Below are 22,536 nucleotides of genomic sequence, written 5' to 3' on the forward strand. Positions count from 1 at the left end.
TGAGGATATTTGTTTCAGTATTTAAAGAGATTATTGACACCATCTTTTCAAGATTCCCAGTCCTTTTAACAAAAAAAAAAATATACTTTGGTGAAAAGATTATATCCTCAAACAAAAGAATCATCCATCCTTTTCCTTTAGAGGAAGGATAAGTTCAGTATCACTGAAGTTTTGTTAGCCTTTCTTCATTTCTGTCACTTTGATTTCAATGAACAATGCCATAGCAGGAAGATTTTCAATGTAATTAATGGATGCCCTACTGGGGGTACAAATGCAGAACATTAATATAACTGTTGTTATTGTTACCATTAACTACTATAATAATATTTTATATCATTCAGGGTATTAGCATAACCCTGTAAATTGTATTGTATTTTCCTTCTTCTGGTGAAAAAATATGCAAGAATGTTAGTGATAATAGTCCTCATTTGCAACCCTGTACACTCTGTATTTTGATTCTTTACTGAGTATTTCCTGCAAGATAATGAAGTTTCCTTTCCTTAGCTAATTGGATAACTGAGACTAATTATTAAATTAGATCCACTTGTCCAACATAATCTAGATATGACTTGATATTATTAGGTCAAGATGATAGCAGAAAATGTATATTAATTCAAGTGCTACACTTGCATATAGCTGCATTTTGCTGTTTAGAATTATCTCTTCATCTTCCAGGATGGGAGAGTTATTTTGGTGATTAGGTTTAGTAAAGGAGCTGAAACCTATTTTGTCTTGGGCTTAATCAGAATTGCCCACATTTCCTGTCTCTGCTCTTCTGAGGTTTTTACCTAACAAGTTTGTAGAGCACGAGTAAGAGCCAAGTACATGGAATAACTTTGAAGGTTGTGGTTGCACCTCTCTAGCTCTGATGCTTGTAGTGGCATTTCATGTTGTCAGACTAATTTTACCACATTTTAGCAGAAAACACACTGAGATTTCACAGGCTTGCCAGTAGCTCTGTGGAGTTGTGACATTTTTAAGCAGTTTCCACAAACTAAACTGTGTATGACATGGATTTTGCTGAGTACTCTTGTCAAATGAGAACAGTCCATTTTATAAGTTGGAGATAATCAAGTAATCTGTTTTTAATAATGTTAGTCAACAAGAGAGTATTCAACCAATGCTATTAATAGTTTTGCATTTGGCTGCATCTAAAAATAAATCTGTTTTGTTTCAAAACCTTTTACAGTGAAGACATTCAAGCCACACAGTCATGTGTTACTCAGCATCTTGCAGGGTACCCTTGCTCCCCTGGTGCAAAGTCAAAACCAATTTATGTCCCCAGCTGGTGACTGAGCACAGCCACCCTCCAAGGTGTGTGCAACAACCTTTTCAGAGGTTTCCATCACGCTGTCAGAGGTGCAGGGAGGGAGTGAGAGGTGACTGATATCATCCCTGCCTGAGCGCAGCCCTGATAATTTTATTACATTTCCAGTTGAAGAGGCACACTGCCCCTGAGTGATTCTGAGATAGCCTAAACTAAGAAAATGAGCCTCATGTCACCTAAATTGTCCCAGCTGTGCAGCTTAGGAAAGCCTCTCTCTGTTTTCATGTAAATGAAAGACAGAATAGGACAATCTCACCAAAGCAGGCCAAACACAGGGAACAGAAACACCAGGACAAAACTGAATCCCTTCTCTTTCAGGAGATGGAACCTCCTTATCTGACAGCAGTGGAACTTGGGCTCTAATGGAAGGCAAATAATGTGTCTAATTATCTTCTAATGCTGATTGTAGTGCAGCTGCATGAAGTGAGAGAGCAGAGCCCAGCGTGGCGTTGCTGTTGCTCAGCGCCATCAGTCACACACTCCTTGGGGTCCAGCCATGGGGGACAGCAAGGGTGGCCATGCTGGGATGCATTCCCAGCATGCTAAAACACTGCTGAAATACTTCAATCAAAATCCAGATCCCCCTTTTTAGCTGCTTGCTGTTGTTCAGCAAACTCGCCTTTTCCCGTGATTTTGTCTGATTTCAATTCCTCAATATTTAACATTCCTCAATATTTAACATTCCTCAATAAATATATAGGACTGATCCACTTCATACTTCTGCTTACTAGACAAAAAGCAGCATTCAGTCTAAACAAGTTTCACAAAAACCCGTATAAAAATAAAAACAAATGTTCCTGCTTTCAAGGTGACAAGTTTGGCTGCTGTAAGTTGAGCTGCAAAACCGAAACATTCCATGAATCCTGTCCTGCTAGGCAAGATGTTGTAGCAGAAAACATCAGTAGATTGCAGAGCCATTCTTTATGCATTTAAAAAAAGAATCAAACCTTAGAAAAGTTACCAAAAATCCAAACAAAAAAATCCCACTTTACATGGCTAGATTTGAAAAGAGTTTGAGGACCTCATTATAGTTTTAACCAACGTTATTTGTAACTCAAAAGATGTAGAGAATGGAAAACCTCTTAATTTTCTCATTAGTAAGTTCTCTTTCAAGTGATATTTTATATGGAGTCTACTTGGATCCATAGCACGTGCCCCAGTGGAAATATCAGTGAAGATGAACATGAAATACATGTTCATCATTTCTCTGAGATAATATGATCATTTACTTCTGTTTTATATCAAGTGTGTTCTTCCAATACAGTTAAAATATTTTCATTAAATTCCTGTTTACTAACACTTTTTAAAATCTTTCTTTTCACAGAGACATCAGCAAGAATCAAATAACTGACATTGCACCTGATGCATTCAAAGGCTTGAAATCTCTCATTTCCTTGTAAGTAGAAAACAGAACTGAATGGGCATTTGGGGAGAGCTTGCATGTAAGAGGAATAAAAATGATAATGTGCTGTCTGGGGGAACATATGTTTCTGTGTGCAACTGCCAGCTTGTGTGAAGCATCTGATCTTTTGTAAATGAAAAATTTTGTAAATGAAAAATGAAGTTCAGAAAGGAGGACTGTCTGCAAGTCTCTCATAAGGCTGCTGAATTCTGCACTTCAAATCACTTCAAACATTATTCAGTCCTCTGTACCCCTGCATCTGCAGGCTGCTCCATGCCCCCACACTGCTCATGGCACACCAAAACCTCACCTTAGGCATGACTGGAGCTCTTAATCAGGGAAGAGTTGGGGAAATATTTCCATACTGGATTTTTCTTCTATAGTAATGAAATTACACTCTTTTTGGAGTTTTCTGGCTTTGTGTTGTGGATTTTTTTCCTGATTGTTTTTTTTTTTTAGTTTTAGGGTTTTTTGTGGTGGTGGATTTTGGTTTGTCTTTTTTTCTTCAAACTAGTTAGGGAAGGACTTAATCATAAGAAAATGTTTATATGCCTTAGCTATAATTACTGCTTCATTAAGCTGGAAGGGGACTGAGATATGATTTCATACAGAAGATAAAAAGAAGGTATGATCTCTTGACAGCCATTTGTTTCTCTTTATAGAACACAGAAAACTGATTTAGCACAAAGTTGAATTTACATGCAGCTGTATTTCAGCCTAGGTACCCATAGCACTATTAAAACAGTTGAGCTTTTAATGTGTAAAAAGAGCAAAAATCAGGAGCTGCATATTGAGGATAAACTAGAACAGAGTGGTAGAAATGTTGAGAGAAGAGAGAAGCACAACTAGAATGATATTTACCTGTATTAATTTTAAAAACAGGATGGAAACAATTATCTCATTAATATTCATATAACCCAGCTTGGGTTATATGAATATTAAAAACCTGTAGTTTGTTTCTACAAGCTGACATAAATTTATTTTCTGAATACTGGGCAATTCTGAGAAACTGAATAACTTTTTGGCTAGAAGAATATCAGAAGGTTATTAAGTACTAAACTTCCATGTTGCAGTAAACCTCTGAGCCAGAATACAGAAGGATTGGCCCTTTTTTGTGCCCTGAATCCAGCTGGGAGAATGCCAGAAATATATATTAAGTGTTGCTGGTGTTTGTTAAATAGTTCAGGCGGTGTTATTCAACATGCTGTGGAAATGGTCAAATCCCTCACTGCTGTCTGGAAGCAATTCAGCAGGAGAGTGACATTCACTGAAGGCCACAGTTCTGGCTTGGTGTGAAACTGCTGCTGATGCTGCAGTGCTGCAGCTTCCTGCTCCTGCCAAACCTCCTGGCTAGGATGGGCAAGACATTTCCACTGGGCTTGTTTTCCCAAGGCAGAATTTATTCAGCTTTAGCACAGTTAATTCAGATACCCCCAGGTGGCCACAGGAGTGTGGGACAAAACACACCAGAGTGGGCAGGGAGGAAATGAGAATATAAACTGGGCAGGAGTTTATGGTGCTTTGACTTGCGGACAGAAGCAGTGACATGAGTGTGTATTCTCTGTCCAGTCGTCCACGGCAATATTTTAAGTAAATGATGTTTGAATATGTTCATATCCAAGTGGGTGAAACAGTGCTTTAGTTAATGCCAGTGAGTTGTGGCAGGGAGATGAGATGCAGCACAGCAAAGGCTGTAGCAAGGGAACTGCCTCCAAGTCTTCCCTTTGTTTTCCTCAGTTTCCCTCCACCACAGACACAGAGGTGTAAAACCAATTTCTCCTCTCCTTGGCAGCCTTGTTTCTAGGACAGTATCAACTCTAGCCTTGAAATTATCAGCCTCCTCCTCTAGGGTCAGTTATCAGCTGGGTTTTAGTTCCTTTTGAAAGGTTTTGCCATTGCTGTTCGTTGCAGGTAGGTCTTAAAAATGTTTTCCCTCTAGTTGCCAAGCCATGGTTAGTTCCTCATCTGTCACACAGACCTGGCAGGTTTCTCTCTGTAGTTCTTTCAGTTTCTGAGTTCTAGATATGTTTATGGAGCAAGATTATTTGCTGGTCAGCAGAATCTGGGTTTCTATGAAAGCTTCCCCAGGTGAGGACACCTTTGAGGTGCCTCCCTCCCAATGTCACTGCAAAGGGAAAAGAAAAGGAAGCAGGAATGAAGTCAGACAGTGGCTTACCAGTGTTTTCCCCCTTAGCAGCTCATTCTTTTGTGTGCCCAAGGCCCAGTAACTTCACTCAGCTGTGTGCCCTGGAGGAGCACTGCCCTGCATAGGAGGAACAGCTCTTTCTGTTCCTGCCCCTCTCTCAGGTGGGATTGGTGCTTGCATTTTAATGAGACATCACTGAGGTTCACTTTCTGCACAGAGCAGGATTTGCAGCCAGCTGAGCTCCACCCAGAAGAAAGGAGGAGAAAGTATTAATGCACAAATGAGAGTAAGCAATTGGTCTCCATTAAAAATGGAGTGCTGCTGTACAAACTAATATCCCTGTGCTCTTTTTTTTGTCTGTTTTTACCCCCATTTTGTGTTCCTCCCTCTGCTCCCTGCTTGCATGCAGTCACAGTGCTCCCTATGGGTCTGGGGAGCCAGAGTGCTGCTCTGGAAGGCAGCCAGCCTTGTTAGTGTGCCTGCCTAATGCAGGCCTGGATTTAGTGGGTTCTGCTCTGCTTTCTCCTGGACTCAGCTTGGCTTGGTGTTTCCAGGCAGAAATGCTTCTCAGAGCACTCTGCCTCTTGTACCTGTGTTGAGATGGTAGGAAAAAAAATGTGCATTGCAGTTTTCAAAACATGGGAATGTTTATAACAGAAGCTGTTTCCTCTAACAGGTCTAAAACTTAAATCTTTTAAAAGTGCTAAGTGATCCATGTGCTGGCAGGCCATAAGTTTTTATTGTAAATCTATATATTTTCTCTAATAAGAAATTCACCTATGGGGGTCAAACAGGACACAAAATGATTATACTTGAAAGCAACCATTTCTACCTTGGGTTTTCTCTGCATTTAGCAAAAAAAAAAAAAGGCAAATTTGTTCCTGTAGGGTACTCAAGACTTCTCCATTCCTCACATGCAGGAAGAAATAAATTATTTTCTCTATGCCCATTTTTCAGTGGATTTTGTTCCCTATTCATATTTTTTCTTTGGATCAATAAATTTCTACTTAGAAACATTTGGGGATGCACATAACTTCTTTTTTCTCCTGGATGTTACAGAATAAGGAACTGGAATCATTATGATTTAAGAACTTTTTCCTGGAATTTCCTGGCTTTTCCTTTTCTTCTTCTTGTGCTAGAAGAATTAGTCTTGCTATGCAATAGTTCCTTCATATAATTATGAGAGCAAATAGTGCCCTTGCATTGAGCAGTGTGGCAAAATTGGTTGTTTGCAAAGGAATGTGTTACCTGAATTTGAAGGAAAAGTTTGATAAACATTGTTTGCAGTAGCTGGTGTTTGTGTTCCATGGTTAGCAGGGCCTCTGCAGGAGCTGGGTGGTTAATGGTTAATAACAGCAGTGGTTAATAATGCTCTGGCATGGAGGACAGTAGCAATAGCTTCATGTTTCAAGATTGCTGCACACACTTTCTAAAGTAAATTAATTTTCTATTTAATCAACTCTGAATCTGTCTTGTATCAGTGAGAGAATTGTATCAGCATTTGGTTATTGTTAATGGTATCAGAGATAAATGTGATTCCTGGGGTCAGTAAATGTCCCACCAATGCAGGTTTGGAAGGCCGTATCCAGACTGTCTGGGGACATTTTATGGGATATGACAAAACAGTCTAAGCCTTCAGGGTGTTCAACTGCATGAATAAGTTTTAGACCATTGCAGAGGGAGAATTCCTTTGGTTTTGTTCATATACTGAATTAAGCTAGTGAACACTTTAAAAGCTTAGATCAGCCTGGGCACAAAGACAAGAGACAGCTTAGGTTTTGACATAGCAGTCCCATTTAGACCATCATCTCCTGGGTGATGATGTATGGGGTGTCATTCATGGTGATTTGAAATCTGCAATAAAACACTGTCTATTGCAATAGCTGACAAACTTATTTTAAGGTAACAAATTGCTTTGGATAGTTTTACTGTGATTTATTTAGCTTAGCTTGTTCTGAAGAAATATGAAATAGTGCAGGGGGAAAAAAAATTACAAGTCTAAGTTTCTTTTAGATATTAGATATTTATTGCTGTTTTTATCCCTATCAATTTGTCCTCTTCTGAAAACCTGAATTCGTGTTGAGCCTGTGCCATTGTACATAGCTTGGGAAATATAATTCTTCCTAGCAAGAATTGTTTTCACAGCCTGAAGGAAAGTTAAAAGCGTTCTGAGGACTGAAAAAGACATTGCATAAAGTCACAATTTGACACTTCAGTAAGAATGTTTCAGCCCAGCCAAAATAAAGGAACACTTAGCTGGAAACCATATGGTCTAAAGTCAGGGATTCTGTGCTAGGCTTTCATACCTCAAAAAGCTCTGTGTCACCTTCAAGGGGAAAAATCTCTGTATTCTGTGATCTGACTTAATGAAGCAGCTCAATTGCAGCTACATTTGCAAGTAAGGAAGCTGAGGAGCAGAGACATAAAATAAAGAGCACAGCAATTATTGTTTCACACCCCTCGAAGGTGGCGTGTTAAACGTCAGTGCATCTGAATGGCCGTGTATTGGTAAATCAGTGCAAATTCCCTCAGTTTGAAATGGTGCAAGAGGCCGGAATGGATAGAGACTGTGAAGAATCAGTGTAAATTTCATGTTTTAGGACCCTTCTGCTGAAGGTTTGGTCCATCACTGATTATATTCTCACCCAGCACATTTGTGGCTACATGTGGTTCCTGTGCTTGTTTTGTGTGTGGTGTGTCCCAGAAGTGCAGATCAATCTATGCAGGGACTATTCTCACTGTTTAATCTTTATTTTAGAATATCATGGGTTAAACAGCAAAACTCGAAGCTTAGTAGTAACAATTAATTATTTAATTGGAAATTTAATATCTAACATGTCTTGGGATAGATAGGTCGTTAGGGGACTATTAAAATATGATGCCAGAATCAGCCTAAAGAAACACAATGCCTCATTTGTGGCTGTTTTATATTTGTAAAACTTCTTGTTGCAGATCCATAATGACTCTTTAGGGTGCTGCTCCCAGGGATTTCCAAAGCTTGCAGTGCTGCCAGGGGTTTGTGCTTTATGTGCTATTTGTCAGACCCATGGCTGACTTACTCTCCTAAAGATGAGGAGCCCATGAAGAATCAGGACCCCACACAAAAAAACTTCATAATTTTTTGGTGTTCTAATTCACTGATTCACTGTCTATTGGCAGCAATTACTGAAATATTTTTATTTTTATTACATGTTAACTTTGTTAGTGTGTTTTTAATTAAAAAAAAAAATGCTTTGTGTCTAAAATTTCAGGTGCTTTGGGATAGAGGAAGGGTTGTGTCCCTGTGCCAAGCTTGCACATTGGCCAGGACACCTGCATGTCCTGCAACACGTGTGGGGAAGCAAGTGAGCACCACTTTTAGAACTTGTAATGCCAAAGGGAAAATCTCCTAAAATTTACCTCTGCTGGAAAAAGCACTGGAGATTTAAATGAAGCTCTGGAATTGAATGGGTCATGTTCCCTGTTATATGGCTTTATAAAGTTGGTAGTTTTTTGGTTGTGCTTTTTGTTTGTTTTTGTTTGGTTTGGTTGTTTTTGTTTGTTTTGGTTTTGTTTTTTGAGGGATTTTCTTGGTCTTTCTTTTTTAGTTTTTGGGGTTTTTTTGTGGTTGGCTGGTTTTTTGTTTAGTTTTGTTTAGTGGTTTTTTCGGGGGTATTTGTTTTTTGTTTGTTTGTTTTATGGCATTTTTGTTGTTGGTTTGTTGGGGGTTTTTTGGGGTGCTTGGGGTTTTTTTTTTGTTTTGGTTTTTTTGGGGTTTTTTTGTGGTTGGGATTCGTTTTTAATTTTGAGGATTTTTTAGTGTTTGGGGTTTTTTTTTTTATTTTGTTTGTTGTTTTTTTTTGGGGGGGGGGGGGGTTTTGTGGTTGGTTGGGTTCTTTTTTCATTTTAGTTTTTTAGGGGTGTTTGTGGGGCAGAGCCCAGCGATGCTCCTTGGTGGGATTGTGCTCTCCTGGCTGCCACAGACACACAGCTGTGAGCAGAGCAGGGTTTCTGTGCTTTCCCTGCACTGGGAGCTGCAGGCAGGGCAGAGCTCCCTCGCTGTGCTGCCCTGTGTGCTGCAGCCCAGGCATGGCAGCAGACATGGCATCAGCTCCTTTGGCTCTGAGCACGGCTGAGCGTGAATGTGAATTAGAGACAAGTGCCTGAGCTCTCATACTGACTTTTGTTTAGCTGCTAATCTGTTTGAATGCTAATGTGCCACATGCACATAAGCCAAATTAGCTTGGAAAAGGCTTATTTTCCTTTTGGTGGCTTCTAAATATCAGAGCTTTGCTTTATTTTATAAGTTACTTTGATCTATTTTGCTCAAAGTAATAAAGAAGATGTACAAACACATCCAAGGTTTAAAGTTCAGTAGCACACTGCACTATAACCTTTTGACTCTCAAATTAAAAAAAATTGCTCTGAGGGTCTTATTTTGATATTTGCATTCAGTAGTGCCATAGGACATGAGTGGTGATATTTCTTTAAGGTTTTGTTTTACGTCTACAGACAGAATAACCCTTAGGGTGGAGGGGGGATGTTTTTACTTTCCATGGGCATTTTGTAAAACTTAGCTCTCAATTCCTCTTTGCAGTTGTGCTGTGCATTATTGATGAGCACTGATGATCCTGCTCCTTCACAAAACTGAGGAAGATGTTTCTCTGACATCCCAGAGTTTGCAGTCTAAACTCAGTGTACAGATGACACACTAAAGATAAAGAAAGGTTTTTCAGAAAGACTGGGAAGTGAAGAGGAAGCATGCTGGGTTCTGTGGGCGTTGATGTTTTAACCTTTTGCAAATATTTTATTTGCAGAGGTTTTGCTTCTGCTTCCTCATACAGGTGCACACATCTTTGTGCAGAAGGAAATCTGTGAGTCAGCCTTTCACATGTTGGTTTAGAGCCCAGGGAAATCCAGGGACTTGAATGTTCTGTCTAAATAATCCTGTAAACCTTTCCAAGTTCAGCCACCATTTCTGTCCAGCTTTGGATGGATTATAAAAATCTTCATGTATTGCATTACATTTTGTTGAAATAAGAAATTGTGTGTGTTTTCTGAAGCTAAAGTTAAGAAACAATCAGAAAAATTTGGAAGCATTCATTGTTCAAAAGAAACACTAATGGGAGCAGCACATAACAAACACTTCCTGACTCTGTACTAGATAGAGAAATTGTTAAATTTGTTTAGAGAAAATAGAATGCTGGATGACCCTGAGTTTCTTGAGTAGCACTTCAGTTCCTGCTAAACTGCAGAAGCAATGAAAAACTGGGTTTCAGTTTGGGTTTTGGTATTTAAATGGTGTTGCTGTGTTTAGGCTCAGAAATGAGCTGCTCTGGGAAGGCTCCCACAGGGGTGATGGACTCCCAGTGACTGATGAAGAGCAAGCTGAAGTGGTGATGCTCTGGGAAGGCCAGGGGGTATTGGAAATGGTCTGCCGTGCTAAGAGTTTGGTTTTCAGCATGTTCAGCTCTCCCTAATATTTCAAACGTTGTCAGGCAGGGTAAGCCAGGATTTCAGCCAACATCCAAGCCTCGCATGGTCTTTTGATTCATTGCCAGCCTATTGTTCCACATTAAAAAGTGAGGGAATCAACAAATTTAGTGACACATAAGCAGCAGAGTTTTGGCATTTGCTGGTTTATAACCATTTGCCATGTCCTTTGTAGAGCATAGAAATTACATAAATTTTGGTTTTTTCCTAGTTTAAAATGTTTAGATAAGGAAAAATGTTGTGAGAGGGAGCCTCATCATCTTCCCTTTTACCAGCACTCACAGAAGCTCCTCAGCCACTCTCTGGTTTTACAAATGGTACCGACCTGCAGAAATGACATGAGCTCATGCTTCAGCCATGATTGAATTTCTGCTGTTCCTGTCATACATGATTTTGCTCTGATTACTGGGTAACACATCTCAGCATAATGGTGGCTCTGTCTCTCTTCCCCCTTCGTTCAATTTCTAAGGATAATATAAGTGCATTGCTCCATTAAAAAAAAAAAATGAAATATTTTTAATGTTAAAACTGAATCATGGATATCAGGTCATATATTTATGGTTGATTCAATATACACAGTGAGTCTCATTTTTGTTATTAAAGATTTACTGATTTTTATAACTAAGCTATACCTAAATTATTTTTGAGTTCCTGAAATATATGTCTATTTCCAGTTCAGCATAAATTTCTTTATATTAGTTCATTGAAATGGTAACAGCAGCTGGTGAAGCCATAATATTTTATCCAATGATGCCTGTGTCACATTTCATGCCAATTACTGTATCTTAAGAGACTCAGTTAAATGAAATTTTATCGACAACCAGCTTGTGCTCTCTGGCTTTTACATTCAGTATTACTGAGCAGAATTCTAGGTTTTTGCATCAGACAATGTGCCTTTCAGTGGCTAAAATATTTCTAAAGAGGATGGGAAAAAAAAATCCTTTAACAGAATGAAAAATATTTCAGATACAGTTTTTGGATGATGTCCAGTTTCTACATTAAAAATGCCTTCCACCAGACGAAGCCTGAATCATAACGACTCATTTAATGCCATGTGCTCTCTGAAAGGAAAATGAGATCAGTGGTTAAATGAAATGCCCACAGATCCTGGGCATGGTGCACCATGATCAATAAAGATGATAATGCAGAGATGTGGGAGGACACTAAACTGGGCTGTTATTTAAGATTTATTTTGTCTTCCTGAATCTTTCAGAGTGCTCTATGGAAACAAGATCACGGAGATTCCCCAGGGCCTTTTTGATGATCTTGTGTCTCTGCAGCTGCTGTGAGTATGATTCCTTCCTCTTCTTTATTTTACTGACTAGCTAGATTTACTGTTCTTTCAGCTCCTGACATTAATAGAACCACCTTTTCCACTGAAAACTCTCTGGGATGTGCTAGTCTGTTGTTTCTGTGTCAGGCAAGAGGGAGGCAAGGGCTGAAAAAACTAAAAAGGGAAGGTGTCAACAGTTTTATAGCAGAGTGTGTATAATGGATAATAGACATGGAGGATTTAAGTGTGGGGAGGAAATGAAAGATTCTGTCCAAGAAAGGAAATTTGGTCACTGGCTGATGCGTGGGTGGGGATGCCATCTGATTGTTTTTACACATTTAGCACTTGTGGTTCAATGTCTGGATCCTTGAGGGCTTCTGTGCTGCAAGAACCTGCTGGGGCAAGTGAAAGGGCAATGTGAGAGCTCTGACTGCTGCAACTCCTGCTCAGTTCCACATTCCTGTGATGTCAGATGGGGCTTAGCTGCAAGAAAAATGATTTTACAATATATTGTTATTTAAAGTATTTCATGCCATGTGTGATTTAACTTGCAGTCATGATCAGGGTAAGATATACAGAAAGATATTAATTGTGCATTGATGGAGAAGAAAAGATTTCCTAAGCCAAATGTGAAATTGCAAATTTCACTCACTGGTCTCTATGATCACATTAGGAACCAGTAACTCCTTCAAAGGGAAGGGAATCATCAGCCAGTCAGTAGAGGGAGCAGCAGGGAAGTGAGTTCAGAGTATTCCCAATGTTGTGATTACCATCATGGATGATACACTCCAAAAATAAAGGTGATGTATCAAAAGTGAGTCAATTCTGGTTTATGTCACATACAACACTCCACTCCAAACAGTTAATCATATTTAATATAGAATATGAAGTAGCTTTTAGACATGACACTTGAAGCCTTTCTGACAGTCCTGATGTAGCCAGCAATGACTTTCCCCACAATTGTCCTTGCCATTGGATGTGTCCCTGTGACTGCAGCCTGTGCTGCCCTTATATGGGATATCAAAGTAAGTTTAGATTTACATCAGCATTCATGAGCAAAGCCAAACAAGTGAAATGGAGTCACTGAAATGACTCTCTATGCTGAGTGAGGGACTGCTCAGATGTGTAATTTATCCGTAAGACCTTGATTGCAGGCATGGAGCAGAGCAGGGCAAGCACGAGCTCCTTTAGTTTGGCTGTCACAGTCCCTGGGCTGGGGCAGTGGGGAGCTGCCCATCGCTTCATCCTCACCCTTTTTCTGGCAGCTCCTTTCCTCTCTCCTGCCCCAAACTTCAAGTTTTCTGCTACTTCAGTGTTTCCCTGCCTGGGCAGTAAGAGAAATTTTGGGGATGGTTTGCCAGGTGTGAGGACAATAATTATGAAAGTGCAGAAGAGCTGGGACTCATCCTACTTTGAGAAAAAAACCTGTATTTTAAAAAAAATCTGAGATTTAAAACCAACCTCCCCAGCCCAAATATTTTACAGTTGCAACTTTGAAGTGATACTCTTCAAGACTTGTTCTGTCTCATCCAGGACACTTTACAGATAGAATCCTTCCCAGGAGGAAAATATAAATAAGAAAATCACTCAACACATGGATCATCATGTCCCATAAAAATATGGGTCTAGAACTTCTGCATAAGGCATTAAGCAATTTTTAACTCCTTTATAGAACAGTCCTAGGGTGCATTTAGAGCAGGCCTTTAGTGAAGTGCATATTTAACACAAGATACAATTGTTTTTAGTCAGAATTGGCTCAAGTGATGCCTTGTTATTAAGGAAACAAAATCTGTGTGCCAGGGAATTGCTGAAAGGTGTTTTGCTTCAACTGTTTAAACATTCTCAAGCTGAGACAATGTAAGCAGGTTGCCCTGTTTTGGGATTCCCAAAATACCATGACCCTGGAGCCTTCCAGAGTCTTCTTGAGAGTGTTTGTATGTAAAGTATCTTTTGGCAAGGAGAGCATTGAATGATCATGTTTTAAATGCAAAGAAATGTCTGCAGCTTTTTGGATTGTGGCTTTGAAGCAGCTGCTCTGGGATTGCTTGTAGTATTTTAATGGCTACTAAAAAAAAGAATAAATGGCATTTGTTGGTCTTAGACCTGCTGTTGAAGAACTGGAAGAGTGCCCTGTGATTAGATCTAATTTAGTGTTCCGTGGGCACTAGATTGGATTTCTTCTTATTAGTCTGGAGACACTCTGATAAGAGCACTCTGATTAAGGTATCCTGGTAGCCTGTCTGATTTCCTGAGATGGAGCAGGAGCAGTTTAGAAAATGTACTGGCTTTATGATAAAGCAGGGCACAATGAGAAAAAGGGAGTCCTTGTGGGTGCTGTATTATTTAGAAGGAAAAAACTATTATTTAGAAAGAAAATATTTTATTTAAAAAGAAAAAATTATTACTGTGACATTTCAGAACAGATAATATTTTTATTAATTGTTTGGATATAACTCATCAGAGTTTATCAGTCATGTAATTATTCTTCAGTTTAAATATAATGTCACACTATAGGCCAGGATTATTCTGTATTTTGGCTGAATTACTCTGTAAGGGCCTGGCAGCTGCAGACAGTAGCACTCTATGGTGTCAGGAGCTCCATAGAGAAGTTCTCATCTCAGGCACAGCCACATCCTCAAGTGTCCTGTTTAACTTTGGTGTAGAGGAAATGAATTCAGAACATATTTTACACCACCTGGCTGGCATCAGTATTTCCACATTCCTGCCCTATAAGGCAGAGATGGTAAGCCAGTATTATATTATATTTGGCAAGAAAATAACTAGGCATGGTTAGATAATAAGGGTTTGAGGATTTTTGTTGAGGGATTAGGGTGTGGTTTTGCTGGGCTTTTTTTAAACCCTATGGGTTTAATTCAAAATGTTGTTTCTGAAGTTTTCATTATAAGTAACCACCTTAAGTAGTTAACATTCCCCACAAAAATATTTGCAATAGGATTTTTGTTAAATTGCTGATTTCACAAATCTTATGTGTTTCTTAAGCATGCAATGGTAACCAACAGAGCAGCCAAAATCATTCTTCAAGTCCAGCTGCACATCTGTTCTGTGCAGCAGAAGCTTTTCTTGGACCATGGAGTTTTCCTTATCCTGTGTGAAGGTGCCAGAGGAGAGGATGATAGAAAGCTTTGTAGCTACTGTACCCCATCCTCACACATTCTTCTTTTCAGCAGGCTCTATCAAGTGTCTTCTGGGAGTTTTAGGTCAATTTGGGTTTCAGAGATCTATGTTGTTTTCCAGAAAGGGATATCTGCTTTTTTAGCTTTTGTGTTTGTTTTTTTTTTAATACAGTGAATTAAAATTTTTGTTTTATTGGAGGATGTGTCCAAGCTGTGAAACAGTGTTTGATTAATTTGTTTGCATTTCTTGCATTTAAATACCAAAAGAATGGCAAAGGCTTCAGCTTAAGGTGGAAGTTTTCAAGTAACCATTAGCTGAGGATGGTCAGTCCAGGAGACCTTCAGCTGACCTTGGGCTTTCTAGAAGCTGGAAGACATTTAAATGCCCTGCTCAGCTGTTCTTGAGTTCCCCTGGAATGTGGGCAGGCCCTTGCAGGAGCCCCTGAGCTTGCCAAGTGCTGCCAGTCACTGCAGGGGGGGCTCGGCCTGACCCTGCAGCTCCTGCCCTTGGGGCAGCCCCGGGACGGACAAACGGACCTGAGGCAGCCACCGATAACTCAATTTTTAGCTTTTATATTTTCCAGATTCTATTCTGCTTTAGTGTGTAAATCTAGTCTTCATATTAGGGGATGGTGAGCTCTCTGCACAGAGCAGGGAGACAAAACAATTCCTGCTCCAGCTGGGGACCAAGGACAAATGATCCAAATCTCAGGCCCAAGAGCATAAATGGTAAACTGAAGAGAGAAAACAAGAAGGATGGGACTTCATGGGCTAAAGCTGTAATTGGACAATTAGCTCCAATATGCTAATAGACCAAAATTTTAAAAAGTGTGAGACCCCAGGACCTGTTGTCCCTTTTTTTGTGGCCAATTTGGGTTGTGCTGCCCAAGGTGGATCCATTGAGGCCTGTTAATAAATCCCAACTTTATTCTTTAGCTCCATCTAGTCTCTGCTCTAGGCCAGCCTTCACAAGGCACCACCACAGGCACTGAGTTTGTGATATTTGTCATATCTAAGTAGCACACTTCCCTCCCTGCAACCAGATTAAAACCAACATTCTGGGAGCCTTTTGTTGCAGCTGTGCACGTTGTGACACTTTGCTCCTGGAACAAGGGGCTACCATCAAATCTCTGCTCTTTAAAGAGGCCGCAGAGCAGAATAATATGAGGGACGAAGTCTCATTTTTCAAATTTCTGGCAAGTATCAGTTTTCAATAAATCCTTTTCCTTGAGGAAATTTACTTTGCATAGTTGCTAATCATACAAGCGCTCAGGAGTGCTGATCCTAAATCTGCTCATGATCCCCATGTTTTACTGAGCAAGGAAAATCCCCATGGTGGGCTGTGTTTTGGTGTTGCTAAACATCAGGAGATCTGCTCCTGTGGTACATATATATTAGAATCAGAGGCTTGTTGTGTTTCTCTCCCAGAAAATGAAGCCAGAGGCTGACAGCCTTCTCCTCCCTCACCTAATATCTGGGCATTGGGGAAAACTCAAGGCTGCAGTTGGAAAGGACCAATAATCATACTGGTGCCTGGAGTTTGACATATTGACAGATAAAGTGATGTCAAAAGTGATGACATATTATCATCTAACCTGGGTTAAAATCGGAACTAGATATAATATTTACAACTCCAGCTGGCCCTAAAATAGACTTGTATCAAGTGACAAGTCATGTGTGTACTTTCAGAAACTGCTATCATCAGTCTTCCCAAAATTCAACAGGTCAAATTTTGGTTTGAGTGATTCTTATTTTTTTGTAACTTGATTTTTATGCTGTTTTTTTTTGTGATGAATAAGGCAGATACTTGGTATCCCCAGCTCTTTTCTGGTGAGGTTTCTTGAAAAGTATCTTCATGGTGGATTTGCCAAGTTTGAAGTGCTTGTGTTGTTTTGTGTAATTCTAAACTGAATGCCAGTACTGAAGAGCTTAAAGCAGGATCTACCAATTATTTATTGTGCACTTTTGGGACTTGGTAGAATCTCAAAGAGAATACTGTCTTGTACAAAGTCATTCAGAGTATTTAAAAACAACAGAACGTACATCAATTCCAATATTTAGCATTGTATACATTGCACTGTTGTATACATAAATATATTAACCAGCTATGTAAACAGTACAGAAATGTCAGAATAAAGAAAGTGCAGTTTTCCATTTACAAGTCTTTAATAGCCCCCTAGACTCTTCTCTTCCCCATAGTGATCTGGGCTTTAAGTGATGTATAAAATCTTATTCTGTGGAGTTCCTAATTTTTTCCCATGGAGAATAGACAACAGGCAGTAAAAAAAAGAGCCCTTGTGACTGATGTAAGGGGAAAACATTCTCACAATGATGTCAGGCATTTGGAGTAGGCTGCCCAAAAAGCTGTGCATCCTCTGTCCCTACAAGGTTTAAAAGACCAGACTTTATCCAGACTGGATGAAACCCAATCTGACCTTGTAGCTCATCCTCTTTTGGCAGCCTATCAGGACAAGCAACCACTGGAGCTTCCTGGAATTCTGAATTAGCCTGTGATCTGGTGAAATGCATTAACTGTGCATGAATGAGTCATGCTTTGAGTGGGTTTCAGACCAGATGACCTGGAGGTTCTATGCAACCTATGTAATTTCTGGGATCTGTGAATCTAAATTCTTAACAAAATGGCATATGAGCTTTTCTCTTGATTACTCAGAATATTTCTGGCTACAGCATAGAGACCCTGCCACCCTCATCCTTCCAGTCCAGCACAGAATGCTCTCTGCACAGACCTGTTTAATAGCTTTAGAATTGCTTTCCAGCCATTTGCCTCAAGCTTGTTTTTCCTTCAGATTTCTGCATTTAGGTTGCTATTGTGATAATGTTGCTAAACTCAATAGCCACTGTTAAAAGTGAGGGAGCAGCATCTGCCAGACTCAGAAATGCAATTACAGTCAAGCACTAATGACAGAGTGCAGCAGCAGCATCTGCCTTTCCTGTGTCGCTGGTGTGGCCTGGCTGCATGCAGGCTCCCAAAGCACTGCTCATCCCTGTGCCAGTGTGAGCAGCAGCCTCTGGTGCTCTGAGCAGCTCTCCTCACTGTTATTGCACACAAACCCAGCCCTGAAAGCTGGGAAAATGTGTTTGCTCCATTGTGCATCTGAATTATCATGTGGTTGTCTCAAACCAGCTGTGATCTTGCTTTCTGCAGGCAGAAGTTGGACACTGTTGAATTTCAAACAGCACAAGTCTGGGTGCTGTGACAACACGTGTTTATAATCCTCCAGGTAGTAACAGAAGTACCACAGGGTTGTTTTGTGGTGTTCAACCAGAGCTGGAGATTTTTGGATCAGAAAAGGAATTTCTGAAATCCTATTCTAAATTCCCACCAAAACAACACTGTCAGACTGTGCCCTGCACTTCCTTCTTGACTCATTATCAGCTTGTGACTTTTCCATTTTAATTTACTGTGAATAAATTTGTCATCACCATCATCCAGTTTCCTGAACATGGAGAAGCACTTGAAGCCGGCAAAGCAAGCATGATGATGATTTCATGCTGGTTATTATCAACTGAAGCACTGACAGGCTCTTCAGTGGTCAGTCATCACATTAGCAAATGTAACTTTCAGTAGATGTTTAAATATCTTGACACAGTGAGAGACAATCAAAATGCTCCCTGACAGTCCAGGCTATCTTAAAATGTTCCTGAAACTTAATATAATTATTTTGCCAATAACTAGGCAGGGGCACACACAATTCTGTCTGTAGATGTTGCTTTTCATTGGCTGCTGGGATGACCAAGTGCTTGACTAGATATTGCTGTAGTGACACTTCAGCTGTTCTCCTGTAAAAAATTGTGTTAAACCAAGTTTAACACTTGATTCCCTATAAATTTCAAGAGAAAATTCTGAAGAATTCATGCTAATTTTTTTTTTTTTAATTCTTGTAACAGATATTATATATTCTAAGGAAAGCTTTCTGCTGAGAATTCTTTCCTTGCTGCCTTGTAGTGCCTCTGAATGTAGGTGAAGCCTGCAACTACTGATATTCTATAAAGGTCATGCCTGTTCAATTTGTATTCTGCTGTTAGCCAGGCAAAACTGTTACCCAGTTCTCCTCTCCCTTACAAGTCTCCTGTGCCTCTTACATCTTTTTTTTCTGGTGAATTCTCATTTTCCCCAGTGGAGTCTGGCATGTGGGATGTGCCAGCCAGTTCATGGGATGCCAAACATTTTCATTCTCATCGTGTTGTCGTTGCTGTCAAAACACAAAGCTGGTGAAAAAGGAAGAGAAGCTTTTTCAGTGTCTTGGTGCAGCTTTTCTCCCTGACACTTTCCTTTAGTATTTAGGATGATTCCTGCTCTGTCCTGGAGCACCAGAGGCCAGCCTGCAGTCTCTGGCACGTGTAAGGTTGTCAGGCTGCTGCTGATTCTCCCAGTTTTGTGGTTATTTCCTGATAGTTTGATTACTTGACCTCACTGAGATAAAAATGCAAACATGGCTGAGGGTAAAAGCCATATAAACATTCCCATTTGCTCTTAAAAAACAATTTTTTCAGTCATTTTGGGTTTGGAGTTCAGAATGTTATTTAAATGTTAATCACTTGAAGCTGTGCTTGGGCATATAATTCAATTATGGGACCATCTTAATTATGCAGATGGTGCTTATGAGCAGCTGATACAATTACAGAGCCAATTCAGTGCACATTCATTTCAAGGGCTTAGCTGAAACACGTTATTATTTCAATGTGTGTGGACAAATCCACTTTTTTCAGGAAATGGGTTCATGGAATTGCAATAGTGCTCTGCTCAGCTCGTTGTTCCAATGGTGTGCAAACCACAAGGTTTTTAACCATTCTCCCTCAATCTGTGGTGGTCCACGGCTTGTGAGAGGTTTCTTCATGTTTTTTACATATCCAGAGGGATGAAAATGGAGAGTTGAGTTAATAACCCATCATCCCTCTGGGTAGCAGGTGGTTTTTTATTTCTGCTTGAATATTTAACCTCCTTTTCAATGGTGCCCCACATCTGGAGGCCGTGTGTAAATCTCATCCAATCAAGCTGATAACAAAATAGGAGAATTAGTGGAATTTACTTTCACCATGAATTGCTGCAAAAATAAATACTGGGTAATTCCTGCTAAAATAGAGCTCCACTTTTAATGTTGTTCCTTCTCTTGGTGTAAGTCCAATAAAGGAGCCCTTAGTGTATGTTTTATGGCCTGGTTCAGTGTTCAAGGAAGATTCTGCTTCCTGGAATATGCTTTTCTCATCTGCCTTTGTGTTAGTTTAAAAAACCTCTTAAAACCACTTTTAACTCCATGTGAGGCCTGCCTGGTATACTTAATTAAAAATTAGATGCCATTAGTGGAGCTGGGATAATGAAGAAAGATTAAATAAAGGACTGAGATTTATAGGGGAGAATATTCACAGCAGATATTTTAAAATAACTGGGAATTTTGAAGGGAATATGAACCTGAATGATTCTGGCCAAAAGTCATTATCTAAGTCACAGTAAGTCGGACGGGAAAATGTTTAGGGATTATGTATTCTGCATCCTCAGTTTCTCACTGATTCTGAGCAGAAATAAGTCCCTGATGTATCTCACCATCCACCTCCTATGGCCACACCTGTATTCCTGCTGAGCAGACTGTCTGTGATACACAGAATAGGTGTTGGCACCTCAGAAAAGCTGTTTAGGGCCTGAATTCCCACTTCTAAACAGTCTGCACATGCACTTTTCTGCTCCAGATTACTCTGGTGCTTGAAGAAGAGCGTGTTCCTCTGTACTTGTGGCTGTGTAGAGGATCATTGCTCTCATTTTCAGTGTTTGGCTCTAAATAAACATCACAGATTATATCACCATGAACATAGTCATCAAAAACTCATGCCAGGAACTTCGTCACTTTGTAAATTCTATTTTCCAGCATGGGGTTTATTCATGTTTCGTTGAAAGTAATGGGAGAGTGGATCTGGATTTAGTGTATTCACTGCAGTTCAGGTCAGTTTTGCTCAGAGGGTTTTCTCAGAGGGATGGATCAGTAATGTAGACTTTGTGCCTGATCTTTGCAGAGGATTGAGCAGCATCTGCCCAGAGCAGCTCTGCTGTGCCCTTCTGAGGCACCCCAAGAAGACATCCTGGTTACCCACACGTGGAAATACAATTGTAGTTCAGTTGTAAATTCTCTTCTTGCTGAGATTGCTTTCATTTTTGCCTTATACCTTGTTACAAGTACTTCTTGCAACATAAACCATAACTGTAATAGTGGGGAAAAAATTAACACCTAGCAAAATAAATGGAAGTACATACTTGTTTTCAGTTTTGTTCCTGGGTCGTTTCCCTCCTACTTACTGTGAGTTAGATGATGACTTTTGTCATGGGACAGGAACGGCCAAACCAAGCAGGTGTGCATTCCCTAAAATTGAGATGGCACCAGTGCAAAAGGACAGGGGATAGAAACCAAAGGATTTTAATGCCTAAGAGCATGTTCAGGGATATTGTTCAAAATTCAGTACCTGGTTCTGCATCCCACTGCCTTGCTAAGCCATTCTTTATGGAGAAGATTCTCTGTGAGCTGGAAAGAGAAATGCATGATGTGTGAGATCTGGGAGGAGGAGGTTGCTCTGCTCTGGTTTACAAAGGGCTGTCAGAAGCAGCAGCAGCAGGAGATGGCATTTGCTGCTGGAGTGAAGGAGGAGGAGCTGTTCCTGTGGCCCAATGGGAAAATTACCCTCTTACTTTTGGGGGAGCCAGCAGGAGTGTGGATTAGGTGTCATGGAAATACAGATTCCAGAGGGGTCATACTAGTGCTGCTTATGATTTCATAAAATTGTTTTAGCTATTAGTTCATGCAAAAATGTAACCTCATTTATCCATTGTTGCCTTCTATGGGATTTTCTCTTAACTAATGTCAAACTTCATTTTCCACAACATGTAAAGGAGGAAATTAGGTAAATTGATACTGACTTTCCTGTAGGCTGGGGAGGGGAGTTTTCCTTTGGAGCCCTCTCATTCCAAAGCGTTCCTGCTCTCCTGGAGCTCCCCATGCTGCCCAAGGCTGCCTGAGTGTCACAAACACTGTCACTTTGGGCTGCAGCAATGGCTCTGCCAAAACAACAGTGGGAGCAGAGAACTGTAATGAGCTTGTGATGCTCCAGAGGTTTCAGGAGTGTAAAGGCAGAGGAAGCATCTTCTGAATTACTTTTTGGAGAAAAGAACAGCATCACATGCAGCTAGCAAGCTTGTATTTCTTCCTGAGTGACTGCCCCCTTGTCTTTAGTGGTGTGTGTGCAGTTTGTTGAGAATGGAACTCCCTGTGCTGCTGTTAGAGGTGTCCTTAAAATTATGCATTTGCTTGCTGAGGAATAGAGGATATATTTTCCTCTTTGCCTATTTGTCTTCTGGTTTTGCATTAGTGTGCTGCCTCACAGAGAACCACATCGATGCAATATTTACTCCTTTAAATTCATTGACAAGAGAAGAATTTTGAGCTCAGAGAACTGAGTTAACAACATATACTGTTTGCAGTTTACCATTTTTCTCAGCAGTTCTTGGTAGTAGTAAAAAGATGTGGATTTTGGCTTTGCTAAGTAAATAGGTAATTTCCTGCCTATTTCCCTTCTAAGTGCAGGATACCACCTATGCAGATGACAGTGACAAATTAAGTGTTCTTGTGTTTGATTGTCTCAGCAGGAGATGCAGCTTGTTGTTGGGTTTCTATATACTTATGGCGTGGGGCAGAACTCTGCATGGATGAGCTAAGAAAACTTGCACAAGTACTGTCCAAGGTTTTCTTGCTGAACTGATTAGTCCCACCACCTGGTTGC

The 22,536-nt window shown here is 40.1% G+C and overlaps 1 protein-coding gene across 2 annotated transcripts in view; it reads left to right on the top strand.

Annotated features, from left to right (window-relative positions):
* The window catches only part of SLIT3 (slit guidance ligand 3), a 487,770-nt gene that overhangs the window by 327,566 nt on the left and 137,668 nt on the right, over positions 1-22,536 (top strand). For both annotated transcript variants that reach the window (XM_059483464.1, XM_059483463.1), the window contains 2 exons: positions 2,652-2,723; positions 11,561-11,632. In XM_059483464.1, the coding sequence (XP_059339447.1) occupies positions 2,652-2,723; positions 11,561-11,632 (144 nt within the window). The remainder of the gene's footprint in view (positions 1-2,651; positions 2,724-11,560; positions 11,633-22,536) is intronic.

This window comes from Ammospiza nelsoni, chromosome 16 (genome assembly GCF_027579445.1).
Source record: "Ammospiza nelsoni isolate bAmmNel1 chromosome 16, bAmmNel1.pri, whole genome shotgun sequence".
Taxonomy (NCBI): Eukaryota; Metazoa; Chordata; class Aves; order Passeriformes; family Passerellidae; genus Ammospiza; species Ammospiza nelsoni.